Source organism: Anser brachyrhynchus, assembly GCF_964034855.1.
Source record: "Anser brachyrhynchus genome assembly, chromosome: W".
NCBI classification, from domain to species: Eukaryota; Metazoa; Chordata; class Aves; order Anseriformes; family Anatidae; genus Anser; species Anser brachyrhynchus.
Window position 1 is genome coordinate 20,135,424 of NC_137704.1, and position 27,910 is coordinate 20,163,333.

The window sequence follows — 27,910 nt, forward strand, 5'->3', positions numbered from 1 at the left end:
CGTGGGGGACCCATGTTGGAGCAGATTGCTCCTGATAGATGGACCCCGTAGTAATGCTTTCTACCTGCTACTCCTTCACATTCTCTTCCCCTGCTCCACCGTGGGGTCTCTCCCACAGAATGCAGTCCTTCCCCAAATGATCCAAGTTCTTCAAGAACTGCTCCAATATGGGTCTGTACCATGGGGCCCATCCTTCAGGAGCAAATTGCTCCAGCATGGGTCTCCCACGGGTGGCAGCTCCTGCCAGTTCTCACGCAGGCTCCTCTCCACAGTCTGAAGGTTCTGGCCTGGAGTCTGCTCCTGCAGGAGCTCTCCATGGGATGCAGCCTCCTTCAGGCCAGATCCACTTGCTCCACCGTGGGCTCCTCCATTGGATGCTGCGTGAAGATCTACTCCACTGTGGTACACCATGGGCTGCAGTGGGACGACCTGCTCCACCATGGTTCTCTCCAAGGACCACAAGTGAAATTCAGCTCCAGCACCTGGAGCACCTCCTTCCCCTCCTTCTGCACTGTCCTTGGTGTCTGCAGGGTTGTTTTTCTCTGCATTTTCTCACTCCTCTTTCACAGCTGCTGTTTTGCAGCAATTTTATTCCCTTTCTTAGATATGTTCTCAGAAAGGTGAGAGGTGAGATGCTTATTGACTCAGCTTTGGCCAGTGGTGGGTCCCTTTGAAGCCAGATGGAACTGGCTGTTATCTAACATGGGGCATCTTCTAGAGTGTCTCACAGAGGCCAAACCTTTGCCACATAAGCCCAGTACAATATTGTGCAATGGTATCCAGAAGCAGTTTTTGTGAAACTGATACCTAGAACCTATTTTTCCATGTTGGCACAAGAAAAGGAAGAGAGAGCTATGATGTTATGTAAAGGTAGAGATGGGTGTGTTTAATCTAGAGACTAATTGCTAAAAGAATCATAGTAACTTTTTACTATCATTTTAATACACTGTGATTTAGAAGTTTAAAAGCAGAGTGAGAGGATGGGATAAACAGAATAAGATTTAACAAAACAGAAGAAAATACACCAATTACTTATTATGGACTGAAAAGTTCTCCCCCTAAACTTCTCCTTCCCAAAAAAATCCATGCAAGCTTTTCCTTAGGCTACTGTTACCATAAAAGCTGGTCAAAGAAACTCTCTAAGACTCAATTTTGTAGTTTTAGAAAGCAGGCATTCTTTTTATTGCAGCACTGGATGCACGGGGGATAGTTCTTCCTAGTGTGCATACCTGGCTCAAAAACTCTTAAGCTTATATACACTGCAGACATTACATATGCAAAAGCTTTCCCGCAATGCATATACATATTCATTATTTTACCCCCAAATCATTTACATAGTGTCTGCCCCTTTTGGGCATGCGCTGTTATGGGTTGGTGGTCTTTAGAGGTCTCTGAGACCTTCTGGTGGTTGTTTTCTTGGTGTCCTCTAGTTGAACTCTACCTTAATGCATGCACAGTGTGGGTCATCCCAGATGGTTCATCTCTTTTTCCCATTTATATGGTCCTAAACTGGTCCTAGCGGGTTTTAATCACAAAGCTTAGCAAGGCCCAAGGCTTCTGATCTATTTGTGCATGCTATCAACAAAGCTCAAGGTTTTCTTATCCTTTTCGTATATAACAAATTTTCAAAGTTGCTCAAGTAAGCATAATTGAAGTACTACAGAGATACAGTAGAATCTTTGTTCAAAGCATCGATTCCCCCCTTTTATTGAGACTTTGTACTCACAAATCCAAAGCCTCAATATTTAAACTTTACTTCCATGTACAATTGACTGCAACAACTACAGCATTTAATCATTATACAGGCTAAGATGTGCAGACAAATTATAACTATTATAATAACAATAAGTTTATGCCATAGCTCTTCAAATCCCCAGGACATATTGTCCTTCATAACTTGATGCAAGATTTTTGTTTGCTCCCAAATTTCTGCTAAATCCAGAGAAATTCTGCTGGCTTGGTTGACATATATATAGCAGCTCATATTAATAATCTTTCAAACACCTCCCTGTAAAGCCAATAGTAAGTCAAGAGCCATTTGGTTTTGCATCACTTCCTTGGATAAACTAGATATTTCAATTTGTAGTGCCTGTGTAGCATCAATGGTTCTTTCCACTTTTCAGTTAGCGGCTCTGAATTCCACGACGTGATGTAGACCCAGTCTCCAGGTTGAAATGAATGGGCTGATGTATCCAGTTCCAAGGGCCTGCTTGTCATGTACTTTTGCAGTTCCTGTAAAGTCTTTCCCCAAGACATTAAGTAATTATTTAAATCTATTTCCCGTCTCATATGGATTGCCCCTGGTATATGTGGGGTCTGATAGTCTCATATAGCAACTCATAAGGACTTAAATTATTTTTCATAGGGACTTAAATTATTTTTACCATGAGGTTGTATTATAATTCCTAATAGCGCTAAAAGTAGTGCTTGTATCCAAGTCATCGATGCTTCCTGATGTATTTTTGCAATTTGCAATTTAGGCGTATAGCTCATTCTTTCTACTTTTCCACTTGATTGTAGCCTGTAGGGGATATGGAGGTCCTATGCTATGCTTAAGCTTTTGCTCAATTGTTTTATAACTTCAGCAACAAAATGCAGTCCTCTGTCTGAGGACATTCCTAAAGGATCACCAAACCTTGGGATAATTTCTTTTAACAAGATTTTAGTTACTTCTCTAGCTCTGTTGGTTCGACAGGGAAAAGCCTCTGGCCATCCAGTAAAAGTATCACCCAGAACAAGGATGTACCTATATCCCCCCTTTCTAGGTAGTTCTGTAAAATCAAATTTTCCCCAGTCTCCAGGGGAATTTCCTACTTTTGTAACCCCAAAAATTAACTTATTGCTGGCATTTTTTTACATATATTTTACATACATATATTTTACAACATATTTCACATTTTTTCTGTAATGGAGCAGATTATTTCTGTCATTGCCCAGCTTATAACTATTTTTCAAAGATGTTTTTCTAAATTTTCAGTTCCACAATGTACTTTATTATCTTCTCATCTGGTAATTTCTTTCATTAATGAGGGCAGGATTACTATTTGCCCTGTGGGCGTAACAGCCCACCCATCTGTTTGTTGCTGTGCCTGTAAGGCCCTTTATTAATTTGGCTTCTTTATTATCATATTTAGGTGGTGTTTTCGGTAGAACTATTTCTGGTAATAATGCCATGACACCTGTTTCTGCAGCCTCTTTGGCAGCTTTATTTGCCAATTGATTACCTATTTCTTGTGGGGCCTTTCCTGTTTGATGGGCTTTGCAGTGCATTATTGCAACTGCCGTCGGTTTTTGAATGCTCTCTAATAGTTCTTGTATTTGTGTAGCATGCTTGATTTCACTTCCTTGTGCTGATAGTAGTCCTCTCTCTTTCCAGATGGCTCCATGGGCATGTACAACTCCAAAAGCATACTTAGAATCTGTCCAGATATTAACCTTTTTCCCTTCACTTAGTTCCAATGCTTGAGTTGAAGCTATTAGCTCTGCCTTTTGGGCTGATGTTTTGGGAGATAAGGCTCATGCCTCTATTATGCCATCTAAGGTCGTCACAGCATATCCTGACAATCTCTTCCTGTCATGAACAAAACTGCTGTCGTCAGTATACAATTCCCAGTCTAGGTTTTCCAACGGAACATCTTTAAGATCTGGGCAGCTAGCGTAAGTTTCTTCCACTGTCTTTAAGCAATCATGTTCTGGTGGACTCTCCACTCGATCAGTGGAGAGAAACACTGCAGGACTGACAACTGAAGTAGTCTTAAGATTAATGTCATCTTGTTTCAGTAGTATTACTTGGCATTTCAGCATACTGCTGGGGGACAACTAATCCCCTCCTTTTTGTTCTAAAACTGTGGATACCATATGTGGTATGTACACAGTTATCTTTTGTCCTAAAGTGAGTTTGCATGCCTCTTGAATTAATAATACTGTGGCTGCTACTGCTTTGAGGCAGCTGGGCCATCCCTGGCTTGCATTGTCCAATTGTTTGGAAAAATATGCTATGGCTCTCCATTGCCCTCCTAGAAACTGGGCTAGGACCCCTAGTGCCACTCCTCATCACTCATAAGTGAAAAGTTCAAAAAATGTTTGGTAATCCCAGGGCATGGACTTTCATCAGAGTTTCTTTCAGTTGTTTAAACACAGCTCTGCTGCCATTTGTCCATTCACGAGTCCCATTTTGTGAATCTTTTGGTAATTTGCATAGAGGTTTTACCAACAGGCCATAATTTGCAATCCACAGGTGATACCATTCTGTCATTCCTAGAAACGCTCACAGTTTTCTTGGTGTATGCGGCTTGGGGAGGTTTCAAATAGCTTCTTTCTGTTCAATTCTTGTTCAATTCTTGTTCAATTTTCAATGTTTTCATAAACAATTTGGATGTAGGACTAGAAGGTGTTTTGAGTAAATTTGCTGATGATACTAAACTGGGAGGAGATGTTGACTCTGTTGAGGGTAGAAAGGCCTTGCAGAGAGATCTGGACAAACTGGAGAGCTGGGCGATCACCAACCGCATGAAGTTTAACAAAAGCAAGTGCCGGGTCCTGCACCTGGGACAGGGCAACCCTGGCTATACGTACAGACTGGGCGATGAGACGCTGGAGAGCAGCCCCGCAGAGAGGGATCTGAGGGTTGTGGTTGATAGCAAGCTGAATATGAGCCAGCAGTGTGCCCTGGCAGCCAGGAGGGCCAACCGTATCCTGGGATGCATCAAGCACGGCATTGCTAGTCAGTCGAGGGGAGTGATTGTCCCGCTCTACTCTGCGCTGGTGCGGCCTCACCTTGAATACTGTGTGCAGTTCTGGGCACCACAGTACAAAAAGGATGTGAAACTATTGGAGAGTGTCCAGAGAAGGGCTACAAAGATGGTGAAGGGCCTAGAGGGGAAGACGTATGAGGAGCGGCTGAGGTCACTGGGCTTGTTCAGCCTGGAAAAGAGGAGGCTGAGGGGAAACCTCATCGCAGTCTACAGCTTCCTCATGAGTGGGAATGGAGGGGCAGGCGCTGATCTGTTCTCTTTAGCGACCAGCAATAGGACCCGAGGGAATGGAGTCAAGCTGCGACAGGGGAGGTTCAGGCTGGTCATCAGGAGAAAGGTCTTCACCAAGAGTGTGGTCACGCACTGGAACAGGCTCCCCAGTGAAGTAGTCACTGCACCAAGCCTGTCGGAGTTTAAGAAGCGCTTGGACTATGATCTTAGTCATATCATCTGAATTTTTGGGTAGACCTGTGCGGTGCCAGGAGTTGGACTTGATGATCCTTGTGGGTCCCTTCCAACTCGGGATAGTCTATGATTTTTTGAATTCCTAATTGCCTTTGCCCTTTTGGAATTTTGAAGCTCAGGTTAGTTGACTATATCCCAGACAATTTGTGCCTTTTCCTTTGATACTTGGTATCTGCTAAGTCCCCAAAAGTTCAAGAGGTTTTTGGTCAAGGAAAAACACTGTTTCAAAGTTGCTTTAGCAAGCATAATTTAAGCACTACAGAGATACAGGGGAGAGTTCAAGGCATCACTGCTTACAGTCATCTTATTAACCTATTCCACAAGACTATAGTGATCAGAAAAAGTTGTTCTGCTTTTTGTGAGAATTATTCATGTTTTGAAATGGCTTTGACTCTATATCAGACTGAAGTACTGAACACAATTCAGAACATGAATTTTTTATTTTTTTCCAGTAAATCTAAATAAGCAGATTCTCCTGAAAAATTTCATTGTAAATGTAAATTTTAAAAAATGTATACAGATACTAAAATAAAATGTGGCAGATATTAAATTGAGGTCACATTTTCTAAAGTGAATTTTTTGAATTAGCACATTTTTGAAATTGGTTCTTGTGGTGATCAAGCTCTCGATCCACTCATCATCTACCCCAAGGCAGACCTCCATGCATTCCAGGTGTTGTCTCACATAAAGGGCAACTCCACCACCTCACCTATCTGGCCTATTTTACCTAAAAAGCATGTATCCTGTGGTGATTTTACCCTGCTGGGCAGCTGAGCTCCACCACAACCGCTCTCTCACTCCCCCTCCTCAAAAGGAAAAGGGGGAGAAAAAATGCGATGAAAAGGACTCAAGGGCTGAGATAAGGACATGGAGATCACTCAACAGTTATCATCACAGGCAAAACAGTCTCAGCATAGGGAGATTAATGACATTTATTACCTATTACTAACTTGCCATAGCAGCGAGAAACTAAAAACAAACTAAAAGCATCTTCCCCCCCATCTACCCTCTTCTACAACCTCCCCCAGAGCAGCACAGGGGAATGGGGAATGGGGGTTGCATTCAGTACACAACGCTTCTTCACGGTCACTCTCTTCCCCTGCTCCAATGTGGGGTCCCTCCCATGGGATACAGTCCTTCCCAACCTGACCCTACGTGGGCTTCCTACAGGCAGCAACTCTTCAAGACCCAAATATTGGTCCATACTACGGGGTCCATCTATCAGGAGCAATCTGCTCCAACATGGGTCCCCCACGGGCGGCAGCTCCTGACAGATTACCTGTTCCTGCTTGGGCTCCTCTCCACGAACTACAGGTCTGGTCCAGAGTCTGCTCTGGTGGGGGGGCTCTCTATAGGCCACAGCCTCCTTCAGGTCAGATCCACCTGCTGCACTGTGGGCTCCTTAACAGGCTGCAGCATGTAAATCTGCTCCACCACGGTCCTCTCCATAGGCTGCAAGGGAACTTCTGCTCCAGTGCCTAGATGACCAGATGACCTCCTTCTTCACTGACCTTCGTGTCTGCAAGGCTGTTTCTCACTCCTCACTCTCCCAGCTGCTGTTGTGCAACAGGTTTTTTTTTTTTTTTTTCCTCTTTTTCTTAAATCTGCTCTCACAGAGGTGTAAACAACATTGCTTATTGGCTCGGCTCTGGCCAGCAGCAGGTCCCTTTTCCAGCTGGCTGAAACTGGCTCTTTTCTAACATGGGGCAGCTTCTGGACTCTTTTCACAGAGGCCACTCCTGCAGCTCCCCACTACCAAAACCTTGCCACATAAACCCAATACAGTTCTGAAGTGAAGCAAAACCTACATAGAAGCCAAGAAAATCCTCTGCTGGAGGCCCTGGGGAGGTGGAGGCGATTGTTATGTTTTTGTAGGTCAGGTTCCTGCAGAGTGACACCTCCTTGGGTATGAGGGAGCCCAACATCCAGAGGACTCCTAGAGTGTTTCAGGTCTCATGAAGTATTAGACAGCGAGAGGCTGGAAGGAGCATGAAGTCCAGCTCCTACGCAATACTGTTTCTCTCTGCATTTTTTCTATTTTTACTTCCTAATAGGAATTTCTGGGGGAATTCTTCCCCTTCACAAATCTTTTCCACAAACAACTCAAATACTCAAGAACTGTACTGACAGAAGGGTTGTTTTACAGGGATTCATTGGGAAAAACAAAGAAACAATGCTTCACACAAGATCAGTAAGTCATGTCTTAAAACAAGTAAATCCCAGATAAAACATTGAAATATAGGGAGCATACATATTTTGGGAAGGGGATAGATTGTCTGACAGACTAAATAAAAATAATCAACAACAAAATGATTAATAGGTGACTCCTGAAATTTCTCTAGGCAGATTCTATGCACTGAATGTGAAATGATTGGAAAAGTGATGTGCACTTCCTGAATTAAAAAAAAAAGAAACTGAAATACCAACAGTGAATAGAATAGAATAGAATAGAATAGAATAGAATAGAATAGAATAGAATAGAATAGAATAGAATAGAATAGAATAGAATAGAATAGAATAGTTCAGTTGGAAGGAACCTACAAAGATCTTGAAGTCCAACTGCCTAACCTCTTCAGGGCTTACCAAAAATTAGAGCGTATTATTCAGGACATTATCCAAATGCATCTTCAACATTGACAGGCATGAGGCATCAATCACCTCTCTAGGAAGCCTGTTCCAGTGTTTAACTACCCACACAGTGAAGAAATTTTTCCTAATATCTAGGCTGAACCTCCCCTGGCACAGTTTTGTGCCATTCCCTTGCATTCTATCATTTGTTACCAGGGAGAAGAGAGGGGGCTCATCTGGGATATCATATTAAGATACCTAGAATGTTTTCCTTTTAATAATAACTATTTAGCACTTTCCTTTTAATGATAAATATTGAGATAAATATTGCCATGGAATTAATCCCTGTAACAATCTTAGATTTATTGCATTGCATTGTTTATTCAGAAACATTACAAAGCATTTATAGCTCCTGTACAGCTGTATAAAATACATGCAGCCCTGACTGAAATGTTGTCAGTCCAGGACAAAATATTGTAACCACTTGTAGGTGAATGTCTGGCACAATGCCTTCCCTTAGTGGGCATGCTTCTGCCAGTGCAACAGGCAGCTGTTATTCAGCTCCCCTCAGCTATAGCCAAATACTGGTAACTCCATCTTCCCCTGGTCTGCCCTGCTGTCAGGACAGCCCCACCACTGCTTGCCTTTTCAGGCACTCCCTGCAATTACATACAGCCTTGGCCCTGCATACTAATTGACACATTTAAAGACTTCTTGCCCCCTCATGTCCCCTCCTGAACTACAGGTTCCAAGCAGAGAAGCCTGGTTGCCATGGAAATCGAGACTCCAAAATGCCCTGAACCCACCATATCAACATTTGGAGCAGATTCCAGCAGTGAAGTTTAAAAGGGTATGTTTGGAGGGTGTAAAGGCAGAGGCTTGGGAAGGAGTAATGCTGACCGTGGTGGGAGCTGGGCTAGGCTATTCTGTCTGTTCAAAGCACTGTACAAAACTCAGTATATAATGGGCATAAAAAACAGACATTTAGTGGACAAATAGATTCAAACTGTCATATATGCTTTTGCTGGTGTTGGCTGGAATAGCCAGTTTTCTTCATAGTAGCTTGTATGGTGCTATGTTTTGGATTTGTGATGAAAATAGTGTTGATAACACACCAATACTTCAGTTTCTGCTGAGCAGTGTTTACATAGAATCAGGGTCTTTTCTGCTTCTCATACTGCCCTGCCAGTAAGTATGCTGGAGGTTCCCCAGAAGTAGGGAGGGGACATAGCCAGGACAGCTGACTCAAACTGATGAAAGGGACATTTCATACCATATGATGTTATGCTCAGTAATAATAAAAAATAGGGTGGAAGTTGCTCTGGGACTGTCTGGATATTGGTTGGCTGGTGGTGAGCAATTGTGTTTTGCATCACTTGTGTTTCTTGTTTTTGTTTTTATGTTGTTTCCTTTTTATTTTTAAACTTATTAAACTGTCTTTATCTCAACCCATGATTTTCCTAACTTTTCATAGAATCATAGAATGTCTCGGGTTGGAAGGGACCTTAAAGATCATCTAGTTCCAATCCCCTTGCCATAGGCAGGGATGCCACCCCCTAGATCAGGTTGCCCAGGGCCTCATCCAACCTGGTCATGAACACCTCCAGGGATGGGGCATCCACAACTTCTCTGGGCAACCTGTTCCAATGCCTCACCACCCTCTGAGTGAAGAATTTCCTCCTAACCTATAATCTAAATCTCCCCTCTTTTAGTTTGACTTTTGCCTGTCCAATTTCTCTTTCCCTATCCCACTGGGGGTGGGTGGGAGGAGTAAGATAGCAGCTCTGTGTTGGTGAGATGCCTACCTGGATTAAACCAAAACAGTCCTTTTTAGTGCCCAACGTGGGGCACGAAGGGTTTGAGAGAATGACACAGTTGACCAGAGAGTATTAGAAGGAGTTTGTCATTATTATATCTGTTTAGCAGTTGTTGGTCATGATGTTGACTTATTTGTTTCTTGACATTGTTTTATTTGATTCATGCCTTTTTTGGCTTTTTCAGTTTGCTTTGCTGTGTAGCACTTGGTTGTGTTTTGCCTGGGAAACTGATGATAAAAGAACTGGCCTTGAGCCAAATCTGGTATTTGGGCCCTGCATTGCTGTTCTCCCTGTACTTTGGGAATCATCTCTTGGAGACAATTAACAATTACACTTTTCCCCTTTTCTCCCCTGATAGCCAATTGGTGGAGAAAACAAAGAGTGGCAACTTCCCCTTCTCCTGCAGGGTAGATATTTCTTGCCTTGTTACATTAACTATTCAGTATCTTAAGCATCCTTGGTTAACTTAAAATGCTCCTACTGCTATGTCTCCAGAATGTTTCCGACTTTTCCTAAAGTTAATTATTTAAGAATCCCTCAGAGATACCACAGAATCAGAGAATCATAGGTTATCTTGAGTTTGAAGAGACCCATGAGGATCACAGTCCTACTCCTGACTCCACACAGGGGAACCTAAGCGTTAAACCATTTATCTATGAGAGTTGTCCAGACACTTCTTGAACTCTAGCAGGCTTGGTGCTGTGACCACTTCCCTGTGGAGCCTTTTCCAGTGCCTGACCACCCTCTCAGTGAAGAATATTTTTCCTAATATCAAATCTGAACTTCCCATGAAGCCGCTCCTCATCCCCTCTAGTCCCTTCACCATCTTTTCCCAGAGGCAGTGTGGTTATGGGTGGCACAGTGCGTGGGAGAACATGGGCAGGTACCTAGAATGGTGAGTACCTCTGATTGTATGGGACTTCTCCCCCAAACAAGTGTGGAATCCTGATGAACATCTGAAAAAAAGAATGCCCTGACCATTGTAATCTCAGAGAGACATAACTTCTTGCACTGTGCTAGGGCATGGCCTATGTCTACTGATCCCTATTCAACACCATTCAGCACACTCAAGGGGAAGAAAGGGTCTCTGCATCTGAAGACAAAACACACACTGTGGCTAAACCAGGGAGCCAAACCTCAACTGTATCACTTGCCTTTGTAGTCAAGAAGAAACAATGGAAGTGGAAGTCAACTCATTCAGTACTGGAAGAAGATGCTTATACTTACCCTATGAGGGATCAGGAAGAAGAATTGGAAGAGGCAGCCTGTTCTGCAGCAGGGTCATCAGGATGGGGAAGAGACAGAAATAATAAACGAGTCAGAAACCACATCATCCCTATCCCTGAGTGAGCTGCAGATATGCGAAAAGATTTCAGCCGTCACCCTGGCAAGCACATTGTCACCTGGCTGCTCCAATGATGAGATAAAAGGGCCAATAGTCAGGAATTAGAGAGCAAAGAAGCCCAGCATCTGGGATCCCTTGCTAGGGATAAGGCCATTGACAAAGGGATTGGAAAAGGGGCAAAAGTCCTCAGCCTATTGAGGCAGTTCCTTTTGAGTGTGAAGAAAAGGTATCCCTTCAAGGAATATCTTGTAAGTTACTGAGGCAAGTGGACCACCATGGAGAGAGGTGAATTAATTGTTGTGGAGGTGATCTACAGCAGCCTGGACAACAACCAGGCATCCAAAGATCAGGATGAAGTCCAATGCATGTGGTCCATGTTGCAGAAGTTTGTACAGAGCGCACCGATGTTACTTATATCACATGTATTTAAGGTTTCGTATTTGTTGTTCTGAAGTGAAAGATTCCAGCAATTACAGCTTCACTGGCAATCTGAATATGCATTATGGAAAACATTTTTAATTACATGATTTAATAATATTTTTCTGCAGCACTTCTGTTTAATTCTGCATATGTGCAGGCTGTGCTCAGGAAATAAGGTAACTGTTTAATATTTCTTCTTAATCTAATCACTCAAGTGTATGGCCACCTGCCTACCTCTTGCACATCTATCTTTATGCAAACATTAGAGTTTCTCCCCTAACATGACTGCAATAGGAATTGACACTGGAAGGTTCAGAACTGCAGTGGAGACAGATGAGTCCTTGGCTATCAGACTATGTTATCTCCAAATTGTTTTCCTGTAGTATTAAACTGAAGAAAACAAGGATACCTTGAAGAAAACGGGGAGACTGGTAGCCTTGAGCTAGCAGAAGCAAGGGAGATAAGGGATGAAAGGTAAAAAACAAGAAGGGGGAAAACAGCTGAAGGAAGATTCCAGACCGACCTATGGCAACCTTTTGCTCATTAAGAGTCGCTAGCTGTCCTTGTTTCAGCTAGGATAGAGTTAACTTTCCTCCTAGTAGCTGGTAGGGTGCTATGTCTTGGATTAGGATGAGAAGAGCGCTGATAACATGCTGATGTTTTAATTGTTGCAGAGCAGTGCTCACACCAGGCCAAGGACTTTTCAGCTTCTCGCTCTGTCCTGCCAGCGAGCAGGCTGGGGGTGCAGCAGGAGCTGGGAGGGGACAGACCCAGGACAGCTGACCCAAACTGGCCAAAGGGGTATTCCATACCATCTGATGTCATGCTAAACAATAGGGGTGGCTGGCCGGGGTGGGGGGGCCGGCTGCTCGGGGATAGGCTGGGCATCGGTCAGCAGGTGGTGAGCAATTGCATTGTGCATCACTTGTTTCGTACACATTATTATTAGTAATATTATTATTATTATTGTTATTATTATTTTCCTGTCTTAATAAACTGTCTTTATCTCAACTCACAGGCTTCTCTTTTCCATTTCTCTCCCCCATCCCAGAGAGGGAGGGGGGAGGGTGAGCTGTGTGGTGTTTAGCTGCTGGCCGGGTTAAACCACAACACTAGCATATCAAAAAACATACCCATCAAAATGCAAATGTATGGAAATGTGGGATTTGGTGTGTCCCGTCCTGTCCCCCACCCCCGCTGGTCCTCTGTAATGCACAGGCTCGACAGAGATAAGTTAGGTGAGCTAAAACAACCCATCAAAATTAGCCAGAGAGATAGTTTCACAAGTTTTCTGTGTATAAATAATGGTGACTCAAGCCAGAGGTGTGCTTGCTTTGTGAAAGATTGCCAAGCACCTGATTCTGCAGAATAATATAATTAATTATTTAATTAAAATACCTTTGTGTGGATTCCGAGTCTGTGTGCTTGTTGTTGAGGCGCACTGGGCACAAACCTAAAGATAACAGTTTTGGTGACCCAGATGGGACCCCTAAATTAGCCTTGCCCAGTCCAACTTGTCAGCGTCAGAGGTGAGGATGCCAGAGACCAAGCACACACCAGTGATTTTATCAGGGTCTGACCTTGACCCTACGAAAGTCTGGCGCCAGTGAGCGGTACAACAATGCAACACTTTAAGGAATCCACCAAACATCAGGGGATAAAGAAGAAGTCACTGGTGAGTATGATATATATCTTTCTATGGGTATTTGGAGAGCAGATTGTCAGCCTCACACATAGGCGCTGTGGTTTGGCAAGAACAGGATATGGCCCTGTGAGCTACCTGACCCCACTGATGCATTAAAGTCAAAGACCGGTGTGAGCAACTGTCGAAGGGAGAATGAGAAGCGGTCAGTCCAGAATCGCCCCTTCCTCTCCCAAGCCTTAAAAACTGATCTAAATTTGGTGGTGAATATATGACAAAGGGTAAAATGAGGCAATATTGTAATCAAGAGTGGCCTCAGTACAAACTAGATGATGGGGAACAATGGCCAGTGAACAGATAGTTCAATTATGATACCATATTGCAATTATTTTGCCAGTGAGAAGGAAAATGAGATGAGTTGATGTTTGTTATTCCTTTTATGTCATTGTATCAGGACCTGAGAAGGCTGAGTGTGTATTGTGGGAAGATCATATTACGCATAGCACCAAAAAGGAAGGGAAGAAAGGGAGTGATTATACCCCCTAAAATTTATCCAGATCTAGAACAAAAAGAGGTGCAGTTATTGGCATCCTCAGCACCACCGCCATATAACCCAGAGGTTTCCCTGGGAAGCACAGTGAGAATCACAGCATGGTGGTTAAAAACTGTGCCTGCACGAACTATTGATAAAAACAGGTGAAACCAGCAGGCTGGCGGTCTCCTAGCACAGACCCTGTTTAGTGGTTCCTGCATTCCCGCTTGCATGCCTGTGCTCGTGTACCTCTGCTCGGGTGCTGCTTTGGGGATCCCCCGGTTGGCTAAGTAACAAGAATAAATCTACTCTTTGCATTTTAGCTGCGAGTCTGTGGTTGTTCCTGTTGCTTGCCTGTGCTGACTCACAGAAGGAATACAGCCTGTGAGAGCAAAAAATTCGCTTCCAGTTCTGGTTGAGCTAAAACTAGGAGCTATACCTGTACAGGTGCCACAATATCCAATTAGCCTTACAGCAAGGAAGGGGCTGGAACCTCTAATAGACAACTTCCTATCTTATGGGCTAATCCGTGAATGTCAATCTAGTTTTAACACGCCAACACTCCCAGTAAAGAAACCGAATAGCAGTGAATATAGGTTTGTGCAAGATTTGTGAGCCATAAACAAAATAAGACATCCACACAGCAGAGCTGAATCCGTACACCCTTCAAACAGCACAATCTTAAAGAGACTCTTACTTTACAGTGTTGGATCTTAAAAACGCCTTCTTTTGTATACCCCTGGAGCCTGATAGTCCGACTGTATTTGCTTTTGAGTGGTAAAACCCTACGACAGGGAAAAAGACCAAATGTGCTGGACAGTACTACCATAAGAATTCAAGAACAGCCCCATGTTATTTGGGATTGCTGTGGGGGCAGATTTAAATAACTGGCAAAGCAAGAATGAAGGGTCATTATTGCACTATGTCAATGATTTGTTGCTAGGAGCCCCAACCAAATAAAAATGTGTACAATTGACTATCAGCTTGTTAAATTACCTGGGAACAGCCAGATACCAAGTATCCCAGAAAAAGGCCCAGATAGCCCAGCAGAAAGTGCAGTAGCTGGGGTTTGATATTTTTCAAGGACAGTGAGCATTAGGTCCAGAGCGAAAAGAAGCTATATGGCTAATTGCTGTCCCCCAAACCAAAAAGCAATTGTGAGGATTCCTAGGGATGGCAGGTTTTTGTCGAATCTGTATCCCCAAATTTGGACTAATAACAAAGCCTCTGTATGAAGCAACAAAGGGATCAGAAAATATGTTGGAGTGGACTGCTGAGTGCTGTAAAGGATTTGATGATATAAAGAGGGCCCTAATGTCATTCCCATCCCTAGTGTTGTCTTTCTTTCCTTATTTTCTCAGCTAAAAGACTACACAAGCTATAGAAAGACTACACAAGCTACAGGCCTCCCTGTTTTCTTCAAGGTTTCCTTGTTTTTTCCCAGCTTTGGGACTACACTAGGGCTGCCAAACCTGGAAAAACTCTTTCAATTGTTTGTTCATGAAACAAGCAAGGTGGCAGCCAGTGTGATGACCCAGATGTTGGGAAGCTGGAAAACACCAGTGGCCTACTTTTCCAAACAGCTAGACAAAATGAGTAGTCAAGGTCGGCCGCCTCGGAGCTGGCGCAGCCGCAGCCACAGCACCTGATCGCGAGTTACAGGGGGATTTTGGGCCCTTGCTTCGCCAGGGGTGGCCCGGGACAGCAGCATGACCAGGCAGCACCCACCAGCTCTAGGAAGAGAGGCTGACAGGGAGTGGACGTTACCAGGGCAATGGCAACTGTGCCCATGCCCTCTGCCTAGAAAAAGCCTCCAGGAGAGCAATGACTAGTTGCTGCCCACCACGAGCAGGGAGGAGTCAGCAGCACGTGCACACTGGTGTGCAGCTGGCGCGGCAGGGCGCGGGAGCTCTGCACCAACTCTTGGCAGTCTGCGAGATCGCACACCTATCATGGTGTTCACTAGGCAGAGAACTCACTCCAAAAAGACTGTGGTGACCCAGACGGAGGGTCTGGGCCTGACCAGCAACAGGGCTGTTCAGGCCTCTGGCTGCAGGGAGCGCCTGAGCCTGCCGCTGCCAGGGGAGGGCAGCAGGGAAACTACCTGTTCTCAGGTGGAAGGTCTGCTCACCATGGTGGCTGAGCTCAAGGAGGAGGTGGAGAGACTATGGAGCAGCAGGGTGTGTGAGCAGAAGATTGACTGGTGGAGTAAGTCCTTGGTGTGCCAGAGAGAAGGGTGCCGGGGATGCCCTCCAGAGGGTGGTGGAGCCCCTGCCCTGTCGCTGTCAGGCAGAGAGAGGGGACCAAAAATATGAGGAGGGTTGGAAGCGAGTCCTGGTTCGGCCCCGCAGGCAACCCCCCTACCTACCTACCTCGCTTCCCCAGGTGCCCCTCCATAATAGGTTTGAGGCCCTGGATCTTGAAGGAGAGCTAGGTGAGGATGTGGTGGAAGTCCTGCCTATGAGGTCACATTAGAAGAGGCAGTTGACACCATGCCTCAAGACTGCCTCCGAAAAGAAAGAAAGAAGGGTAATTGTAGTAGGAGATTCCCTTCTGAGAGGAACAGAGGGCCCAGTATGCAGAGCTGACCCTCATCGAAGGGAAGTCTGTAGTCTACCTGGAGCCCAGATCAGGGATATCACCAGGATACTCCCCAACTTGGTGCGCTCCACAGGCTACTACCCACTACTGATCTTCCAGATAGGTGGGGAGGAAGCTGCATCCTGTAGTCTGAGGGGAATGAAGAAAGATTTCAAGGCCTTGGGACGGTGGTTGGTGAAAGAGTCTGGTGCACAAGTCATTTTCTCTTCCCTCCTTCCATTCTGGGGTGATGATGTGGGACAGAATAGAAGGATCCGGTCCATGAATGATTGGCTATGTGACTGGTGCTACAGGCAGGGCTTTGGGTTTTTGATAATGGCTAGTTTTATAAGACACCAGTCCTGACAGTAATACACGGGAAAGGTTTATCTCACAGGGGCAGAAGGATTCTGGGAACTGGAATTAGCAGGGCTCATTTGGAAAGCTTTAAACTAGATCCGAAGGGGAATGGGGAAGAAGCTGGGCTTGCAAAGGTGGGGCAGCACTCTAACAGTGAGGAAGACTGGGAGGCCTCCCACCCCCCTAGGGTGAAATCGGTGTGCTCAGCTCCCTGAAGTGCCTGTACATCAATGCATGTAGCATGGGGAATAAGCAAGAAGAGTATTGTGGTTTAACACCACACAGCCATTCGCTCACCCTCCCCCCTCCCTCTCTGGGGTGGGGGAGAGAAATGGGAAAGTGAAGCCTGTGAGTTGAGATAAAGACAGTTTATTAAGACAGGAAAATAATAATAATAATGATAATAGTACTACTAATAGTAATGTGTACGAAACAAGTGATGCACAATGCAATTGCTCGCCACCCGTTGACCGATGCCCAGCCTATCCCCGAGCAGCCGGCCCCCCCACCCCGGCCAGCCACCCCTATATATTGTTTAGCATGACGTCAGATGGTATGGAATACCCCTTTGGCCAGTTTGGGTCAGCTGTCCTGGGTCTGTCCCCTCCCAGCTCCTGCTGCACCCCTAGCCTGCTCGCTGGCAGGACAGAGCGAGAAGCTGAAAAGTCCTTGGCTTGGTGTAAGCACTGCTCTGCAACAATTAAAACATCAGCATGTTATCAGCGCTCTTCTCATCCTAACCCAAAACATAGCACCCTACCAGCTACTAGGAGGAAAATTAACTCTATCCTAGCTAAAACCAGGACAAGGAGTTAGAAATCCATGTTTGGTCAGGAGATTATGATCTCGTGACAATTACAGAGACATGGTGGGACAGCTCACATGACTGGAATGTGGTCATGGATGGGTATGTCCTTCTCAGAACAGACAGGCCAGCAAGGCGAGGTGGCGGAGTTTCTCTTTATGTGAGAGAGCATCTACATTGTATTGAGTACTGTTCAGGGGTGGATGAGGAGCGAGTTGAGAGTCTGTGGGTGAGAATTAAGGGGTAGGCTGGCATGGGGGATACTGTTGTGGGTGTCTATTACAAGCCACCAGATCACAATGAGGAAGTTGACGAGGCCTTCTACAGGCAGCTGATAGCAGCCTCGAGAACACAGGCCCTGGTTATTGTGGGGGATTTCAACTACCCTGACATTTTCTGGAAGGCCTACTCAGCCAGCCATCCGCAGTCCAAGATGTTCCTTCAGTGTATTGATGATAACTTCCTGATGCAAATGGTGGATGTGCCAACTAGGAGAGGAGCGCTGCTGGATCTTGTCCTCACTAACAAGGAGGGGCTGGTTGAAGCGGTGAAGGCTGAAGGCAGACTTGGTTGCAGCGACCATGAGATGGTGGAGTTTAGGATCTCATGTGGCAGGAACAGAATACCGAGCAGAATCGCAACCCTGGACTTCAGTACAGTCGGCTTTGGCCTTTTCAAGCATTTGCTAGGGGAAACCCCATGGGACAAGATATTTGAAAGAAAAAGAGCCCAAGATAGCTGGTTAGCTTTCAATGACTGCTTCTTCCGAGCTCAAGAACAGAGCATCCCAGCAGTCAGGAAAAAGAGCCAGGAGACCTGCATGGTTAAACAGGGAAGTGCTGGGCAAACTCAAGTGGAAGAGGAGAGTCTACAGATCATGGAAGAAGGGGCTGGCCACTTGGGAGGAATATAAGGCTGTTGTCAGAGGATGTAGGGAGGCAACTAGGAATGCTAATGCCTCCTTACCTTGTGAGAGGGGTGAAGGACAACAGAAAGGGATTCTTCAAATACATTGTGGATAAAACTAACACTAGAGGCAATGTAGGCCCACTGATGAATGAGGTGTGTGCCCTGGTGACAGAAGATAAAGAGAAAGCGGAGTTACTGAATACCTTCTTTGTCTCTGTCTATAATGCCAGAGGCTGTCCTGAGGAGCCCCGTACCCCTGAGTCCCGAGAGGAACTCGGGATAAAGGAGGAGTTTGCCTCGGTTGATGAGGACTGGGTTAAGGACCGATTAAGCAAGCTGGACATCCATAAGTCCACGAGTCCTGATGGGATGCACCCATGGGTGCTGAGGGAACTGGCAGAAGTCATTGTTAGGCCATTCTCCATCATCTTTGGTAAGTCGTGGGCATCGGGAGAGGTGCCTGAGGACTGGAGGAAAGCAAATGTCACTCTGGTTTTCAAAAAGGGCAAGGAGGACCCAGGTAACTATAGACCGGTCAGCCTCACCTCCATCCCTGGTAAGGTGATGGAACAACTTATCCTTGGCATCGTCTCTTGACATATCAAGGATAAAAGTGTCATTAGGGGCAGTCAACATGGCTTCACCAAGGGGAAGTCGTGCTTGACCAACTTGATAGCCTTTTATGAGGATATAACCAGGAGGATAGATTATAGCAAAGCAGTGCACGTGGTCTATCTTGATTTCAGTAAAGCCTTTGACACCATCTCCCACAGCATCCTCGCAGCTAAACTGAGGAAGTGTGGTCTGGATGATCAGGTAGTGAGGTGGACTGTAAACTGGCTGAAGGGAAGAAGCCAGAGGGTTGTGGTCAATGGGACGGAGTCGAGTTGGAGTCTTATATCTAGTGGAGTCCCTCAAGGGTCGGTACTGGGACCAGCATTGTTCAATATATTCATCAGTGACTTGGATGAGGGAATAGAGTGTGCCATCAGCAAGTTTGCTGATGACACTAAACTGGGAGGAGTGGCTGACATGCCAGAAGGCTGTGCTGCCATCCAGTGGGACCTCGACAGGTTGGAGAGTTGGGCGGGGAGAAACTTAATGAAATATAATGAGGGCAAGTGTATAGTCCTGCATCTGGGCAAGAACAACCCCAGACATCAGTATAAGTTAGGGACTGCCCTGCTGGAGAGTAGTGAAGGGGAAAGGAACCTGGGGGTCCTGGTGGACAGCGGAATGACCATGAGCCAACAGTGTGCCCTCGTGGCCAAGAAGGCCAATGGCATCCTGGGGTGTATCAGGAGGGGTGTGGTTAGTAGGTCGAGAGAGGTTCTTCCCCTCTACTCTGCCCTGGTGAGACCGCATCTGGAATATTGCGTCCAGTTCTGGGCCCCTCAGTTCAAGAAGGACAGGGAACTGCTTGAGAGCATCCATCTCAGAGCCACAAGGATGATTAAGGGAGTGGAGCATCTCCCTTATGAGGAAAGGCTGAGGGAGATGGGTCTCTTTAGCTTGGAGAAGAGGAGACTGAGGGGTGACCTTATTAATGTTTATAAATATGTAAAGGGTGAGTGTCAGGAGGATGGGGCCAGGCTCTTCTCAGTGACATCCAATGATAGGACCAGGGCCAGTGGGTTTAAGCTGGAACACAGGAGGTTCTGCTTAAATATGAGACAAAACTTTTTTACGTTGAGGGTGACAGAATACTGGAACAGGCTTCCCTGAGGGGTTGTGGAGTCTTCTTCTCTGGAGACATTCAAAACCTGACTGGATGCTTTCCTGTGTGACGTGATTTAGGTGTTCCTGCTCCGTCAGGGGGATTGGAGTAGATGGTCTTTCAAGGGCCCTTCCAATCCCTAACATTCTGTGATGTGTGATTCTGTGGAACTGAAATGCAAACTATCGCAAACCAAGTACAGAATGGCTTGGGTTGGAAGGGACCTTAAAGACCATCTAGTTCCAATCCCCTTGCCATAGGCAGGGATGCCACCCACTAGAACAGGTTGCTCAGGGCCTCATCTAACCTGGTCTTGAACCCCTCCAGGGATAGGGCAACCACAACCCCTCTGGGAGACCTGTTCCAGTGCCTCACCACCCTCTGAGTGAAGAATTTCCTCCAAACCTCTAATCTAAATATCCTCTCTTTTAGTTTAAAACCATTCCCACTTGTCCTGCCATTATCTGACTAAGCAAAGAGTCGCTCTCCATCTTTCTTATAAGTCCCCTTTAAGTATTGAAAGGTTGCAATGAGGTCACCCTGGAGCCTTCTCTTTAGGCTGCACAACCCCAGCTCTCTCAGCCTTTCTTTGTAGGAGAGGTTTTCCAGCCCTCTGATCATCTTTGTGGTCCTCCTCTGGACTCGTTCTAACAGGTCCACATCCTTCTTGTGCTGGGGGCCCCAGAGCTGGATAAAGTACTCCAAGTGGGACCTCACAAGGACAGAGTAGAGGGGGAAAATCACCTCCCTCGACCTGCTGGCCACGCCTTTTTTTGATGCAGCCCAGGATGCAGTTGGCCTTCTGGGTTGCAAGCGCATGCTGCTGGCTCATGTTGAGCCTTTTGTCCATGAGAACCCCTAAGTCCTTCTCTGCAGGGCTGCTCTCAATGGGTTCTTCTCCCAGTCTGTACTCATGTCTGGGATTGCCCCAACCCACGTGCAGCACCTTTCACTTGTTGAACCTCATTAGGTTCACGTAGGTCCAGTTCCCGAGATGTTGAGCCTTTTGTCCATGAGAACCCCCAAGTCTCTCTCTGCAGGGCTGCTCTCAATGAGTTCTTCTCCCAATCTGTATTCATGTCTCAGATTGCCCCAGCCCAGGTGCAGCACCTTGCACTTGGACTTGTTGAACCTCATGCAGCTCACATGGGACCACTTCTCCAGTTTGTCTGGGTCCCTTTGGATGGCATCCCTTCCTTCTGTTGTATCAACTGCACTACTCATCTTGGTGTCATCTGCAAACTTGCTGAGGGTGCACTCAGTCCCATTATCTGTCATTGATGAAGATATTGAAAAGCACCTTTCCCAAGACAGACCCCTGAGGGACACCACTCGTCACCGGCCTCCACTTGGACATAGAAACATTGTCCACTACTCTCTAGGTGCAGCCATCAAGCCAATTCCTTATCCACCGGATGGTCCACCCTTCAAATACATATCTTTCCAATTTAGAGATTAGTATGTCATGCAGGACCGTGTCAAAAGCCTTACAGAAGTCCAGGTAAATGACATCACAGAATCACAGAATGGTCAAGGTTGGAAGGGACCTCTGAAGATCATCTAGTCCAACCCCCCTGGCAAACCGTACCCTGTAAATGAATTACTGACAGAAGGGAGTCAAATGCATATAAGAGGGGAAGGTTGAGTCAGGCAATATTTGCTGTCTTTGTCTGCTGTGTTGTCCTCTCTCCATAGATATGCATAGGAGCGACTACTGATTCCATTGGACATTCCGGTATACCCATTCAGACCTGGCCATCAGGTGCTGATCCGAAAGTGGAAAGATGGGCCTCCAAAGGAAAAGTGGAAAGGACCCTATACCATCTTGCTCCACACCTACACTGCAATCAAAGTAGAAGTGATCAAATCGTGGATTCACTATACTTGTATAAAAGCAGCACCAGAAGAAGAGAAGCGAGGCCTACCATCAGGAGAAACACAAGAGATTTCGTGGCAAGTTGAACGTACTGAGGACTTGAAATTGTTGTTTAAAAGGACAAAATGATTTCTATTTTGGTTATATTTTCCTTAAAAGAGCTGACCTATGTTTCGACTTCTTGGACATAGAATTCTATAGTTCAGTTAGCTTTAAACTTAACCCATTTTGCGACTATATCATCTTGTTGGGTGTGTACCCATGTACTTGTCTTGGCACATGACAGAACTCCTATCTATGCTATACCACTCACATTGCACAAGACAGATGTATGGCAATTAGCAAATACGAGCAATGCTAGTATCTTCTCTCAGTCACAGTTTCCCTCTCTCCCTGTGTATCCTATTGAGAGAGAAACTCTGTCATGGGCATGCTCAATAGAAGTAGAGAGAATGCTGCCCAGCGATCGTATGTAGGTTCCTGGAATCTGACTGGACAATGTAAAACTATTATTACAGTTGAAACTACCAATTACGCTATCATAAGAAATTATGGAAATAGAAGTGGACCTATTGGCCACCACTGGTGGATATCTGGCATGGTTAAACAAGGAGCTGCTGGTCAAACTTAGGCATAAGAAGGAAACGCACAGACAGTGGAAACAGGACCATGTGCTCTGGGAAGAGTAGAGAAACGCTGTCCGGATGTGCAGGGATGGGATCAGAAAACCCAAGGCATGGATGGAACTGAGCTTGGCAAAGGATGCAAAGAATAACAAGAAGGTGTTCTACAGGTACGTTGGCTGCAAAAGAAAGACTAAGGAAAGTGTATCGCCTCTGACAAAAGAAGATGGAGAACAGGTAACAGCAGATGTGGAGAAAGCAGAGGTACTTAACTTTGCCTCGGTCTTCACTAGTGGTCTAGCTTCCCATGTCTCTCGAGTACCCAAACATCTAGGCGGGGGTGAACAGAGTACCTCCCACTATAAGCAAATAGCAAGTTTGGGACCTCCTGACGCAACTTAACTACACGTCTATGGGGCTTGATGACATGCATCTCAGGGTCCTGAGGGAATGGGATGATGCATTCGCCAAGCCACTCTCCATCATATGTGAAAAATCATGTGTCCTGGTTCCAGTTAGGACAGAGTTAAGTAGCTCATAGTAGCTGGTAGGGTGCTATGTTTTGGATTAGGATGAGAAGAGCGCTGATAACATGTTGATGTTTTAATTGTTGCAGAGCAGTGTTTACACCAGGCCAAGGACTTTTCGGCTTCTTGCTCTGTCCTGCCAGCGAGCAGGCTGGGGGTGCAGCAGGAGCTGGGAGGGGACAGACCCAGGACAGCTGACCCAAACTGGCCAAAGGGGTATTCCATACCATCTGACGTCATGCTAAACAATATATAGGGGTGGCTGGCCGGGGTGGGGGGGCCGGCTGCTCGGGAATAGGCTGGGCATCGGTCAGCGGGTGGTGAGCAATTGCATTGTGCATCACTTGTTTTCTTACACATTATTATTGTTAATACTATTACCATTATCACTATTATTATTATTATTGTTATTATTATTTTCCTGTCTTAATAAACTGTCTTTATCTCAACTCACAGGCTTCACTTTCCCGTTTCTCTCCCCCATCCCAGAGAGGGAGGGGGGAGGGTGAGCGAACGGCTGTGTGGTGTTTAGCTGCCAGCCGGGTTAAACCACAACAGTCCTTTTGGCGCCCAACGTGGGGCCCGAAGGGTTGAGATATCGACAAATCTGACCAGAGTGTGTTAAACTAAAATTGGTATAAGTATTGGACCTGCTTAATAGTTGCTAGTCACGATGTTGATTGCCTTAATCTCCAGTCTGCTGTACCTGTATTCCAAATTGAGTTTTATGGTGCGTTACTTTCTGTATGTGCTCCCTGTTGCACTGTTTATCCTTTCCGGGCCCTGGTTTAAGATTGTTATGGTACTGTGCGGTGTAGCAATGGCTTATGAAATGATGAAATATCTGGTCACGACTTTAACCTGGTATTTGTACTCAGCACTGATGTCGACTCTATACTTTGGAACCCATATCTCGGAAACTATTAGCAATTACACCTATTGCCTGTTTTCGTTAGGGAGCCAATCTGTGAAGGGGACAGGGGAAGACATGTTTCCCTACCTGTTCACTCTCCCTTTCTCCTTCACCACCACCCTCTTATCCCCCGAGCTAGTTACGGTGGTTCTCCGATATGTTGAATATCCTTAGGGTACTCAGACCAGCCTGCTCTTGTTTTTATGTCTCCTGAATGCGCTTCAGATTTTGTGGAGGGTTAAACAACTACTTAGGAATCTCATCCGGAGATCTGTCTTGAGGCGGGATAGTTGCGAGTGGCAGGGAGTGTGGGAGGATATGGGCAGGTTTCTAGAGCAGTGGTCACCTCCAGTGTTTTGGACATTCACCCCTGAACAACTGCAAAATCCTAAAAAGCTGGCAGAATGCTTGAAAAAAAGGTGTCATGACTCTGGCAGTTCCAAAGTGACACAAATGACTGTAGCGTGCTGGGGTCTGGCTTGTGCCTATCGAGCTGCAATTGATGCTACTAGCAACCTAGCTCCAGCTCCTGCAGCCGCTCCAGCTCCAGCTCCTGCAGCCGCTCCAGCTCCTGCAGCCGTTCCGGCTCCAGCTCCTGCAGCCGCTCCAGCTCCAGCTCCTGCAGCCGTTCCGGCTCCTGCAGCCGCTCCAGCTCCAGCTCCTGCAGCCGCTCCAGCTCCTGCAGCCGTTCCGGCTCCAGCTCCTGCAGCCGCTCCAGCTCCAGCTCCTGCAGCCGTTCCGGCTCCTGCAGCCGCTCCAGCTCCAGCTCCTGCAGCCCCTCCAGCTCCAGCTCCAGCTCCTGCAGCCGTTCCGGCTCCTGCAGCCGCTCCAGCTCCAGCTCCTGCAGCCGCTCCAGCTCCAGCCCCTGCAGCCGCTCCAGCTCCTGCAGCTGCCCCAGCTCGTGCAGCTGCTCCCACTCCTGTGGCTGGGTCAGAGAAACGAGCTGTAGCAGTGCAAGTTGACCCCGCAGAGGGTATTCCAACCCCTGTGGCAGACCCTGTGTCTGGGTCAGAGAAACGAGCTGTAGCAGTGCAAGTTGACCCCGCAGAGGGTATTCCAACCCCTGTGGCAGACCCTGTGTCTGGGTCAGAGAAACGAGCTGTAGCAGTGCAAGTTGCCCCTGTAGACAAGGTGAAAAAATGGTATAGAGGCTCAGGTCGTTTAAAACGCAGACAGTCTTCTGCTAAGTCTGGGCGTAGTGAAGACGAGGCTGGGCCATCAAAGGTGCAGGAGACTGAAGATGAGGATGAGGATGGCGAAAAATCAACAGTAACTACCCGGACTCCATACCAGCCATCAAAGGTGCAGGAGACTGAAGATGAGGATGAGGATGTCGGAAAATCAACAGTAACTACCCGGACTCTACACCGGCCATCAAAGGTGCAGAAGACTGAAGATGAGGATGAGGATGTCGAAAAATCAACAGTAATTACCCGGACTCTATACTAGCGTGAGCTACGAGATGTGCGAAAAGATTTTGGTCGCTGTATAGGCGAGCAGCTTGTCACCTGGCTGCTCCGGTGCTGGGACACGGGAGCCAATTATGTGGAATTGGAGGGCAAGGAAGCCAGGCGGCTGGGATCCCTTGCTAGGGACGCATGCATTGACAAAGCAATTGGAGATGGAGCACAATCTCGCAGCCTCTGGAGGCGTCTCCTGTCAGCTGTGAAGGAAAGGTATCCCTTCAAGGAAGAACTTGTATGTTTACCAAGCAAATGGACCACCATGGAGAAGGGAATTCAGTACCTGAGGGAATTGGCCGTACGGGAAGTAATTTATAAGGACCTAGACGACGCACAAACATCCGCAGATCCAGATGCAGTCCGGTGTACACTACCCATGTGGCGGAAGTTTGTACAGAGTGCCCCATCATCATATGCCAACTCATTAGCAATACTAGCCTGGAAAACTGAGGAGAATCCCACAGTGAATGAAGTGACTAAAATACTCCGGCAGTACGAAGGAAATCTCTCCTCTTCCCTAAAGGCCTGTGTCTCAGCTGTGGAGAAACTCTCTGAAGAGGTCCACCAACTTAAAGAGAATTTATCTTCCCCTCCACCTGAACGAACCAGTGTCCACCAGCTAAAAGAGAATGCTTTAGAGAAACTTTCTGAAAAGATCCACCAACTTGAAGAAAGATTATCTTCCCCTTCACCTGAACGAACCAGTGTCCACCAGCTAAAAGAGAATGCTTTGGAGAAACTTTCTGAAAAGATCCACCAACTTGAAGAAAGATTATCTTCCCCTTCACCTGAACGAACCAGTGTCCACCAGCTAAAAGAGAATACCTTGGAGAAACTTTCTGAAAAGATCCACCAACTTGAAGAGAGATTATTTTCCTCCCCACCTGTACAAACCAGTGTCTCAGCTATTAGGGGTAAACGTTCATCTATGCAAGGAAGACAATATGGTGGGCACACACACCGCGCCACCCTGTGGTTTTACCTACGTGACCATGGAGAGGACATGAGAAAATGGGATGGAAAATCTACTGCGACCCTAGAGGCACGGGTACGTGAATTGCAAAGGAAAACAATTGGGAAAAAGGAGTTCTCTGAAAGGTTTGCTGCTCCAACTTCCAGCAGGCAGTCCTTTAGACACAGAAATGAAGATTCTGACCAGGACTAGAGGGGCCCTGCCTCCAGCCAGGGGGAGGAAAGGGACAATCGAGTTTATTGGACTGTGTGGATTCGATGGCCTGGCACGTCAGACGCACAGAAGTATAAGGCTTTGGTAGACACTGGTGCACAATGTAATCTAATGCCATCAAGCTATAAAGGGCCAGAGCCCATCTGTATTTATGGTGTGACGGGGGGATCCCAGCAGTTAACTGTATTGGAGGCTGAAGTGAGTCTAACCGGTAATGAGTGGCAAAAGCACCGTATTGTGACTGGCCCAGATGCTCCGTGCATCCTTGGCATAGACTATCTTAGAAGAGGATATTTCAAGGACCCAAAAGGGTTCCGCTGGGCTTTTGGCATAGCTGCTTTGGAGACAGAGGACATTAAACAGTTGTCTACCTTGCCCGGTCTCTCAGAGGACCCTTCTGTTGTGGGGTTGCTGAGGGTTGAAGAACAGCAAGTGCCGATCGCTACCACAACTGTACACCGGCGGCAATATCGCACCAACCGAGACTCCCTGAGTCCCATCCATAAGCTAATTCGTCAACTGGAGAGCCAAGGAGTGATCAGCAAGACTCATTCACCTTTTAATAGTCCCATATGGCCAGTGCGAAAGTCTAATGGTGAGTGGAGACTAACAGTGGACTATCGTGGCCTGAACGAAGTCACGCCACCACTGAGTGCTGCAGTGCCGGACATGCTAGAACTCCAGTATGAACTGGAATCAAAGGCAGCCAAGTGGTATGCCACAATTGATATCGCTAATGCATTTTTCTCCATCCCTCTAGCAGCACAGTGCAGGCCACAGTTTGCTTTCACTTGGAGGGGAGTCCAATATACTTGGAATCGGCTGCCCCAGGGGTGGAAACACAGCCCTACCATTTGCCATGGACTGATCCAGTCTGCGCTGGAGCAGGGGGAAGCTCCTGAACACCTGCAGTACATCGATGACATCATTGTGTGGGGTGACACTGCAGAAGAAGTTTTCGAGAAAGGGAAGAAAATAGTCCAAATCCTTCTGAAGGCCGGTTTTGCCATAAAACAGAATAAAGTTAAAGGACCTGCACGAGAGATCCAGTTTTTAGGAATTAAATGGCAAGATGGACGTCATCAAATCCCAATGGATGTGATCAACAAGATAACAGCTATGTCTCCACCAACTAGCAAAAAAGAAACACAAACTTTCCTAGGTGTCGTGGGGTTTTGGAGAATGCATATTCCAAATTACAGTCTGATTGTAAACCCGCTCTACCAAGTAAACCGTAAGAAGAATGCTTTTGAATGGGGCCCTGAGCAACGACAAGCCTTTGAACAAATTAAGCAGGAAATAGTTCATGCAGTAGCCCTCGGGCCAGTCCGAACAGGACCAGATGTAAAGAATGTGCTCTACACCGCAGCCGGAGAGTGGTCCCACCTGGAGCCTCTGGCAGAAAGAA

General features: G+C 46.4%; 1 protein-coding gene across 1 annotated transcript in view; it reads left to right on the forward strand.

Annotated features, from left to right (window-relative positions):
• The window catches only part of LOC308184782 (uncharacterized protein), a 77,649-nt gene extending 50,204 nt beyond the window's left edge, over nt 1-27,445 (forward strand). The window contains exons 2-4 of the mRNA XM_080572332.1: nt 8,533-8,637; nt 21,610-24,272; nt 25,530-27,445. Coding sequence (XP_080428458.1) covers nt 24,172-24,272; nt 25,530-26,481 — 1,053 coding nt within the window. The 5' untranslated portion in view covers nt 8,533-8,637; nt 21,610-24,171 and the 3' untranslated portion in view covers nt 26,482-27,445. The remainder of the gene's footprint in view (nt 1-8,532; nt 8,638-21,609; nt 24,273-25,529) is intronic.
• Nucleotides 27,446-27,910: the final 465 nt, after the last annotated feature.